Source organism: Paroedura picta, chromosome 4 (genome assembly GCF_049243985.1).
Source record: "Paroedura picta isolate Pp20150507F chromosome 4, Ppicta_v3.0, whole genome shotgun sequence".
Taxonomy (NCBI): domain Eukaryota; kingdom Metazoa; phylum Chordata; class Lepidosauria; order Squamata; family Gekkonidae; genus Paroedura; species Paroedura picta.
Window position 1 is genome coordinate 109,074,659 of NC_135372.1, and position 10,412 is coordinate 109,085,070.

The 10,412-nt window shown below is 44.0% G+C and overlaps 1 protein-coding gene across 1 annotated transcript; it reads left to right on the top strand.

Annotated features, from left to right (window-relative positions):
* The first annotated feature begins 791 nt into the window (after nt 1-791).
* OLFML3 (olfactomedin like 3) lies at nt 792-9,512 on the top strand. The gene is made up of 3 exons (XM_077334956.1): nt 792-1,009; nt 1,892-2,177; nt 6,366-9,512. The coding sequence occupies exons 1-3, from the start codon at nt 899-901 to the stop codon at nt 7,148-7,150; spliced, it is 1,182 nt and encodes a 393-aa protein (XP_077191071.1). The 5' UTR covers nt 792-898; the 3' UTR covers nt 7,151-9,512.
* Nucleotides 9,513-10,412: the final 900 nt, after the last annotated feature.

The window sequence follows — 10,412 nt, forward strand, 5'->3', positions numbered from 1 at the left end:
GGATAATCTGACACTTCAAAGATGTGGGCTGGGCTTTGAATCCAAGACTCTGTTTTGAGGATCAGTGGCCTAAGTTCCAGGTGGCTTCATGTGGGATGAAGGCAAATCAGTAATGTTTCATAGAATTTGCCCTCCTACTGAAGGATAATGAAAGGCTGAACAGGTTGGGATTCCCCAGAACAGACTGCTGCATACTATTATTACATGGTAGAAATTTCAGCATACTAATTTCAGAAACAGCTTTCCTCTCTGCTTTGCATAAGGAAATGAAACCACTCTATGCTTTCTTTTGTCCTCTTCAGCAGCTAAGACCCCATTTTTCTTTTTGATCCTTAAAACCAGCATGAAATTATCACCAGTTACTTGGGCCAACCAATCATATACCCCGATGGTCTCTCCCCTCTCCAGACCCAAATCACACTGATGTAATTAAACACACTGGATATTCCCACCAATAGGACATACCAGAGGGATGAAACAATGACACACTGTCCATATAAGCAAAGATTTCTGTTTTGGCAGCTGAAATTAATTCAAGAGTTATTCCCTTCAGACAAGACTGTGACCCCAGCAAAGATTAATCTGTGCCTCATTGCCACTAGGTCACAATTCCTTACCTAGAGATTATTCTTGTTGCTTATATAATTATGGAACTGCAGAAATTCTCTCCTTTGGTGCTCAAATGATTCTGGCAGAAAAGGGGTTAACACTGAAAGCCAGCTTCATTGGAGCAGCCTCTGTCCTCCAAATGTAGCCATCTGGATTCAATAAAAACTAGCAAAGGAGAGCCTGTGTTCCCTCCCCTCTTTTTACTGAGAAACTGTCAAAACATTCCAATGGTGTGAGCTAGAATCCGGTGCAGGGATTGCTAACAAAGCGCAAGACCCCAGGTACGGCCATGGCTTCCCCAAATATCTTTCTTCTGCTGGTTATCCTGGCTGATGCCATCCACGGGCAACAACAACAACAGTTAATGGAGTACATGGAAAGAAGGCTGGCTGTCTTAGAGGTGAGAGGCGGGCAATGGCAAATGATGCACCCTGCTCTGGGTCTGATGCACACAGTGCAAGGAGAGCCTCATTCTTCAGTTATGGATGCTGGCTCTGGAGTTACTTTTGGCAACCAGACAGAAGAAGTCAACGTCTAACTGGGGACTGACTTCATGGGGTAGAGGTCTGAAAACAATTCTTGATCTAAAGCTGAGCAAAGGAGATGAAACAATGTCATACCTACCCTTCACTCACAAGTGTGAGCCGGTTGAAAGGCTGGGAGAGATATGGGGAAGTCTCTGGCTGCCCTTTTGGTGTAGCTTTTCTTTACAGGGAGTTCAAGACATTCTGAGATAATTCTGCCAGCCTTGTTCTTTACTCGAGCATTTCACAGCTCTTTAGAATCCCTCATTTAAGATCCCAATGGGTACACAGCTTTCTATTATACTTAAAATAGTTGCCATTATATCTTTGTTTGATAATGCGACAATGGCTATTAAGTGTTAGTGTCTGGATCCAAAGTACCAACTGGGAGGATAAGAAAGGCTGTCAAGTTCTCTAATTTCTGCAGTCATTCAAGAAGAAAAGTTAGCAGAGACTTTTTAGTGTCTTGATAGCCGGTTACAGGAGCAGCGGGATATAATTCAAATTATAAATAAATAGAATAAATAGTTTGATGTGTAGCACACAGTGAGAACAGAACACGCATAGTGTTTGGTTGTTTTTCATTGTTGATAATCCTGTAGTCTCCCTTATATCAGCCCAACCTAGAGTCTCAGGCTGGTGATTTTTTTCAACTTGCCAGGATCCGGTCCTTGTTTCCTCCCCTAACTGAGTATTTGCTTGTCAAGGAGCTCTATATCTTTCATCCCTAAAGTTTTTGCTTCTCTTTCTTTCCTCAGGAGCGGATCTCCCAGTGGCATGATCAGAGCAGCCGTTATTCCAGTGAGCTGAGGGATTTTAAAAACAAAGTGTTGTCCATGTTGGAATCGGTGGAGAAAGAACGGGAGACAATCCGGGCAGAGGTAGAGAACACAGCCGTGCGGGTGGATCGGCTGGAGCGTGAGGTGGACTACCTCGAAACTCAAAATCCTGCTCCACCTTGTGTGGAGGTAGATGAGAAGCTCATGGAAAATCAGGTCTCCACTGGCAAAAAGCGCAAGAATGAGAAGTATGAGAAACTGACAGGTGAGAGGAAGTCCTCACAGCTTATACTTGTAGAAAGGGGTGACAACTATACTTCTGCAAGGCAGCTGCAACACATTCCCGCAAGTCCCTGATAAGCTCCATATGTTCTAAGTCTAGTCTTTGTGAAAAAAAAATGTATATATTTGAAGCAGGCCTAGCTGCAAATACAACTACCTTGCTTTGGGGAGGGGGGACAGCCCTGCGCTCATGTGCCTTGTTTTAAAAGCCTGAATGAACAGTCTAGAGGCAGACTGGGGGAAAGCATCCTGACCCCTTTCTTTCTTGCCCTGAAGGGTTAGTGACTGAGAGCTGGCATGATGAAACTGATGAGGGCCAATTGCCAGAGAAGAAAACAAGATAGCTCAGAGCCTCTCAATATTTATTTAACATGTTTCACAACAGTCTTAAAGCGGTTTCCGAGTATAAACCAGATTCAAACAACATTTAAAACTCTAGACAATTGTTAAACATTAAACATAACAGAAACAATGAATTCAAGTAAAAGCCCAAGTGAACAGCACTGCCTTCCGCTGCTGTCGGAACGGTCCGAGGGAAGAGGTGACTTTCTTCCATCTGTCACTATGGAGACAGGGCAGCTACAGGGTGCCAAAGCAGACATCCACGAGCTGCAGGGGCTGCCATTTAACATAAGCCATTTTAAAACACTGCAAGGGCCCATAGACTGGGTGAGCTTGTCCCCCTACAACTTTTAATGTGCCAAAACAATTCCCTCTGGCTGTTTCGGCAATTTAAAAGAAGTGTGTGTGTGTGTGTGTGTGTGTGTGCGCGTGTGTGTGTAAGGGGCAATGACAAAATTGTGGGCCCATTCACAAGAACAAAAAGAGCTAGATTTTTGTACCCTGCTTTTTCTATCTGAAGGAGTCTCAAAGCAGCTTATAATCACCTGTTCTTCCTCTCTCCACAACAGACACCCTGTGAGGTGGGTGAGGCTGAGAGGACTCTGAGAGAAGCGAGACTGGCCCAAGGTCACCCAGCTGGCTGCATGTGGAGGAGTGGGAAATCAAACCTCCAGATTAGAGGCCTCTGCTCTTAACCACTATACCAAACTGGCTAAAATGTTAGTGGCAGCAGGTGCCATAACATCTGGTTCTCAGTTTTAACTTATCTTAAAATCCAACCTGACTCATGTGGGGTGGTGAGTAAGGAACCACCTGTATCTACTCAGGGAACCAGTTGTCTTAAAGACCATGGGAGAGTTTAGAGCAGAGTGCAACCATTTTTTTCCTTTTGTATTAACATAGTTGGTTGTACACTTTTCAAAGGCATCACTCAAAGCAAGGGAATGCAGGATAAACACTACCTTTTTTCTCAGCATGGGTGCAAACTAAAAGAGGAACATCAGTAGTTTAATCTTCACTGAGGTGGCCATGCAAGGGGAACATAAGTGGAACACTTTACTGCTGGAGCGATTGTGGGTGTAAATGACAGCTCTTTGAAAGCTGAGTGGCAAACATACTCCTGACAAGCGTTTTGGAGAGTTCTGCAACTCAGGGGGGAGGGGAGTCCAGCAGATTCTGAACAAAGCAGACATTCTGTTATTTATAGTTACATCCAAACTAGATTGGCCATTTCCACTCATGCCCCCTTCTTGTTGTGACTGAGGGTCTCCACAACAGCAGCATTCTATGGCAATAAATACGCTATATTAGGTGAAGGAGGGAGGAAATTTCCATTCCATTCATGGAAAATTGAATGTGAATCCAACTCCATAATTTGCTTATTTCACTGTACTTCATTCAGGTGTCATACTAAACTATGAGTTATACACTTCCATTTGATTAAACTCAAGTTTAGTACAGTGTTGGAGTGCAGGCTTCCCAAGAAGCAGTGGATAATTGGTGGATGCTCAGCTGGCATGCTGACTTCTTTAACAATGGTTAGTAAAAGAAGAGATGTTTTACATCCAAATTCAGAAGACTGAGTTTTGTTTTCTTGTTGGCCACCGGCATCCAGCTATGGTAACATTTTCTCAGGACATAGCCTCTCTTTATCTGCTTGTTCTTTGTCCCTTTTCCTATAAACACCAATGGGCAGTGGAATCCAACCCAAATGACCTGGAGGGAGCTGAACAGCTAGAAGAGGAGGTGGTCAAATTTAGCACCCAGACCAGGGACAGTGATGCTGGGTGGGGCTTAGAAGGCTGCCATGGATGTGCAGTACTGTGGTCTCCTGGCCTCCTATTGGAGGCCATATTGTTCAGTCCAGGCTTGAGCGTCATAGGTCCTGCCCCTCTGAGCGGTTGTAAGTTCTGAGAGGGTGATAGGTGTGTAAGAAGCTCTAAAAAAACATATAAGGCAGCATATGGTGGACTTCTTGTGAGGTTGCTTTCTTGAACAGACCCCAGGTATGACATTCCATCATCCCTGAGAGTTTTAAGCTTGTCAACAGATATATCTCCCCCCCCCCAAAGAAAAATTTCTCATCAGAATTCACCTTTGTATTCAAGGAGGCAGCAAGTGATCTGGCCATGACAATATGTTTCTTCTCAAGTGTTCATTTAATTTCTGAAAGAAAACAAATTTAGGGAATGTAGTAAAATAGCAGCAGAAAAGGAGAAAAGAAAAGCTCTATTTTTGTTTCAAGAGCCTCTTGTGGCGCAGAGTGGTAAGGCAGCAGACATGGAGTCTGAAGCTCTGCCCATGAGACTGGGAGTTCGATCCCAGCAGCCAGGTCAAGGTTGACTCAGCTTTCCATCCTTCCGAGGTCGGTAAAATGAGTACCCAGCTTGCTGGGGGGTAAACGGTAATGACTGGGGAAGGCACTGGCAAACCACCCCATATTGAGTCTGCCATGAAAACTAGAAGGGATCACCCCAAGGGTCAGACATGACTCAGTGCTTGCACAGGGGATGCCTTTACCTTTACTTTATTTTTGTTTAGGGCAAAAATGGTTTAGGGAATGAAGATTGAAAAGGGGAGAAGTGGCTGATAATAAGCTTACCTGAAAACAGAAGATCTCTGAGGGGATCAAAGATCTCAAGGGTTTGCTCTAGACTTCTCTGCCCTTTCCTTGCCCTTTGATTTTAGATGATAGATAGGGAGCAGACTGCATATGAAGTAATACTTTTCCATGTGGTTCAACAGAGTTAAGGATAGCATTCTGTGATTCTACTTGAAGGAAGAAAAGGAGTCAAGCAGCAGACTAATGGGGGTTTACAAACTGTGGTTATGCATGGTAGACTAAGACTGTTTTCACACATGTGCAAACTGCCACATTGGCATTCTTAAATCACTGATGCTAGTAAAACTTTTTGCACAGTCTTTGGCTGTTCCAGGAGTAGCTCCAAATTTACTGTCCCATGACCTCAGGTTTTCCGGATCCACTTTGCCCTGCAATTTCCCTCCTTATGGTATTAACTCGCAGTTTTCAAGTGTGGAATTCCCAAAATCACATTTTGTGGGAATATCTGCCAGCTGTCTTCTAAGCTGGTGACTAAGAAAGAGCAGGGAGCCTTTGAAATCATGGCAAGCATGCTGTTCTCCATGATGCAGCCAGTCTTTTTAACAATGTTATAGTATTATGTTACTCTACACGCACTACCCCTTTTCAAAGGAAATGTGGATGCATGGGGAGGATTGGATCCAGATTCAAGAAAAAATCCCCAAAGATTAATGCCCTTTTGCCCAAGGGGTGCTGCAAAGTTGGAGCATCAATTGGGAAACAGTGGCAGCACTGAGGTGTGGACAAGGTGTAAGTAGTATTTGTGCAACATACTGTCATGTAAACTAAGCATGGTTTATTATGAAACTAGAGGCCGAGCCTGTTGCATTCAGGAATACAAGAGGCACTAGATTGTGAGGGTGGGGTGGAAGAACTCTGTGGACAGCCTCTCCCCTCCCCCCAGGGAGCTGCTGGCAGCTGTTAGGAAACTCACCAGCAGGGGCAGCTCTCATGTGGCAGGGATCTGCAGCCTCCAAGGGAAGTGGACAGAGGACAGGGTGGTCAGGGGTGGGGGACGGAAAGGGACAGAAGGCAATTGGCTGGCTGCTGGACAGAAGGCAAGCTGGTTGGAGGAGAAGGCACTTGGGGTGGGACAGCTGCCCTGAGTGTGTGTTAAGCACTGATTAAGCCATGAGACACGTTCCTCCTCCAAGCCCTTACCAGAAATATATTATGTGAAACAGATTTGAATAAGGCTTATATGTTGTGTTTACCTATTATTTATAGATTGCAGTGATACTATCTCCCAAGTCAAAGCCATGAAGATTCTAAAGCGTTTTGGCAGCACTGCTGGTCTCTGGACCAAAGATCCCCTAGGAACTTCAGAGAAGATCTATGTGTTTGATGGCACCAGCAACGATACTGTGTATGTCTTTCCCAGGATGAGGGAATTTACACTCTTTTCTGCTACTCGAAAAGCAGCACGTATCAGGCTACCCTATCCATGGGTTGGCACTGGGCACTTGGTATATGGGGGCCACCTTTATTATATCCGGCGACATGGAACATTCCAGGTCATCAAATTCAATTTGGTCAACAAAACTATTGTTGATAGCTCCGTCTTCCCTGCAGAGGAGCAGATCCCTGTCTTTGGTCTTTCATTTTACAACTACATTGAGCTGGCAGCTGATGAAGAAGGACTCTGGGCCATCTATGCCACACAAGAGAATGAGAAGAACATTGCCCTGGCCAAATTAGACCCTGCATCGCTAGACATTGAGCAAATGTGGGATACGCCATGCCCCCGAGAGAATGCCGAGAGTGCCTTTATCATCTGTGGGGCCCTTTATGTGGTGTATAATACCCGCTTGCCCAGTCGTTCCCGTATCCAGTGTGTCTTTGATGTCAGTGGCTCTATGTCATCTGAAGATGCTGCCCTGGTCTATTTCCCCAAGCGGTATGGCTCTCACTCCAGTATGAAGTACAATCCCAAAGAGAGGCAGATCTATGCCTGGGATGATGGCTATCAGATCATCTACCGTATGGAGATGAAGAAGAAGACTGAGGTGTGAGGAAGGCTCTGTTGGAGAGAGCATCCGGGACATGTTCCTGTCACTCTGCCACCCATTCATGCCAAGTGGCACTGTGGCATGTTTGGCTAGAGAGAAAACCCACAGTCACTGAAAGTGGCAGCCTGAGTGTTAAAAAGAAAGATGTCTCCTCATTCATCAATGCTCAACATGATGTGTGCATGGGTATACAACATATATATACAGTTATAATCAAACCTAATTTATTAGATTTGATTGCAACTGTTCTGCAAATTACTGGATGGAAGGTATTGCAAACAAAATATATTTACTTTCTTTTTTTTAAAGGACTTGTTTCGTTTCAACTGGCCAAGCAGAAAAACAACTTAACACTGACGACAAAAGAACAGCATTTTGCAATAAAATGCAGATAATTTCTTTTGTTCAAAAAGGACATTTAAGTGGAACAGGAATTAACTGTATCTTTTATTGCAACTGTCATTCTTTTTGGGTTTTAGCCTTTTAAAATGAAAATTTCTTATCAACTTGAAGCACACACACACATTCTATACAATAATTTACAGAACACTTTTAATCAAACCTAATTCCTAGGGAAGGCTACATATTCCAAGATTTTTCCTATGGTTTAGAAATCAAGATGGCATCTCCCAACAGAATTGCCATTCTGTAGACTTTCCCTTCTGCAAAAACACAGCCCAGCAGGATTTTCAATTCATTGCCCATATGGGTAAGTGGGCAGGCACTCATGACTCCAAGGCCAGGCAACTAGAGTTCGCACTGCTATAAAAAAATACTCCCAGCAGCTTCTGTTAATTTAACAAGCGTGTAAAACATATTGTTCTTCTTACTTTCCCTGCCCTTCAAAAGGAACTTGTGTTTTGGGAACTCAGATGTTATAATTGGGTAGTTTAGGTGGCAGTTGCCTGCTAGGTTGTTATACCTTATTATTTCTCTTGTTATTTTTTATGTCTTCTCTCGTTGAATCCAAACATGTTCGTGCTAGATACTTTCCCCCCAAGTATATGCAAAACCAGTTGATATGGTCTGTTCCACATTGCGAGATCTGCCCCTGACTTGCAATTTACTTCTGCTTTTCTATGTACCAAACTTGGTTCCTTATGAAAGAGACACTAATTCTGTGACCAGTCCAGGCAAAGGTCTTATAAGGTGCCTTAGCAAAGCTACTGAGAATGATTTGTCCAAGGCCTTACAGGAAGAATTGCTCTCAAAAGAAACTTGAGGCCACCTTTGGTCCTATTGAGGTTTAACTAAAGGCCAGCAAGTTTTCAATCATGATTCAGGTGGGAAAAGGGGCAAGAAGAGTGAGAAGGGGATGAACATGGCAAACAATTTACGCTTTTGGCAATTATGAAGAAACAAGATCTTGGGAAGTGAATATATGCTGAGTCAGACCCTTGCTCCATCAAGGTCAGCATTGTCTACTCAGACTGGCAGCTGCTCTCCAGAGCCTCGGGCAGGGTCTTTCACATCACCTACTGCCAGATCCTTTAACTGGTAATTGAGCCTAGGCCCTTCTGCATGCCAAGAAGATGCTCTCTCTCTGAGCCACAGCCCCTCTCCAGTGACGCTGTAACTAATCTTCAGTCCCCAGGATTCAATATCTGTTTGTCTCTCTCCCTTCCCTTGAAGATCGATGATAACAGACCGCATTTTTGATCTGCTTTGGGTAAATCTGTTTCTTCATATAACTTACATACTAATCACAGCACTAGATTAATTTTTTTAGACCCAGCTTCATTCTCTCATTTTGTCTGTGCTTCACTCCTTGCTTCTTAATTTCCTCAAGGAATACTGTGAGTGCTGAGGAGTGGCTTTGTGGTTACATAGGTTCTCAGGCATATAGACCTTCTTGACTGTCTTAGGTTGTGTGTGTTATATGCGTGTTTAGTGGCATGGACTCCTGAGGGTCGGAGGTAGTGGCATAGGCAAAAATGGCATATTTTCACTTCACATCAGGCTCTGCCAGTTTGGAAACAAACTGCGCTTCCTCTGGTCATCATGGCCTGGAGATGACATGAAAATCTGCCCCACTGATAATACAGTTCTAAAAACATTTACCAGGGGAGTAATCCCCATGTTTGCTCACTTTGCTGAGGAGGGATTTGAATAGACCTGCTTAGGATTGCTCTTTTTAGCATCTGTGGGTCAAGACGTTCCCTTATGCATGCTAGGCTTAGTTGTAAACCATGTCGCAACACTGTGCTTTCCAGCTAGTGTAATGCACTAACGTTTACGACGACCGTTTCTTTGGGAGAGCTCTCAGACCACAAGAGTGTGTTTTGTTTTGTTTTTAAATTGCATTGATCCCCCTTCAAATGTTTTTTAAAAATATGCTGTAATAAAAAGTCTTCTTGATATCTGATGGATTGTTTCCCTATCACTAGAGGTGTTCACTTGAGAGAGGGGGTATACAGAACCACTGTGTTTGGGCGTTACTGTTATGCCAAGACATGCTCATCTTTCCTCCTTCCGATATCCTTTGCCCTGGTAGTGACACAGACTCAGACTCAGAAAACCATTATTGGCATACAATAGTGACACAGAAAACATGGGGTTTCTTTTCAGGAATTTCACAGGAAAGTGAATTGGCCATACTTTTACAAAATGTTTTGTTTTCCTCGTTCTGCCTATGGGATGCCTCCAGCCTTCACCCCCTCCTCCTTCTCCTCTTCTCTTGTCTTATTTACCTTCCTGCTTTTCTCTCCACGGGAACCTAAAACAAGCAACAACACCATTCTCCCCATGACAGCCTGTGACACAGTTTAGGCTATGAAAGAGTGATAGGCCCAAAGGTAACTTCTGATCTTCCATGGCAGAATGGGGATTCAAACCTGGGTTTCGAAGCACTGCATCATACTGGCCCTCTGGCAGCCTGACCAGTCCTCCAGTGTTGCAAACATAATTAGTTTAGATGGCAGTGGTACAAAACAGCTTTCAAATGGTGCGAGAAAAGCCACCTGAACCCATTCTCTCATGGACTAGCCAGAACAGTGCAGTGGTTAAAGGTTTGATTCTCCACCCCCTCTGCATGTAGCCATCTGGGTGACCATAGGCTATGCACAGTTCTCTTTGAGCTGTTCTTGTGGAGCAGTTCTATCAGAGCTCTCTCAACCCCACCTACCTCACAGGGTTTCTGTGGTGGAGACAGGAAGGGTTTCAGTGTTGCCAAGCTGCTTTGGGACTCTTTTGAGTAGTGAAAAGTGGGGTATTAAAAAAACGGCTTCTACATAAAAACCAGCAGAACAGAAGAAAAAAAATGGGT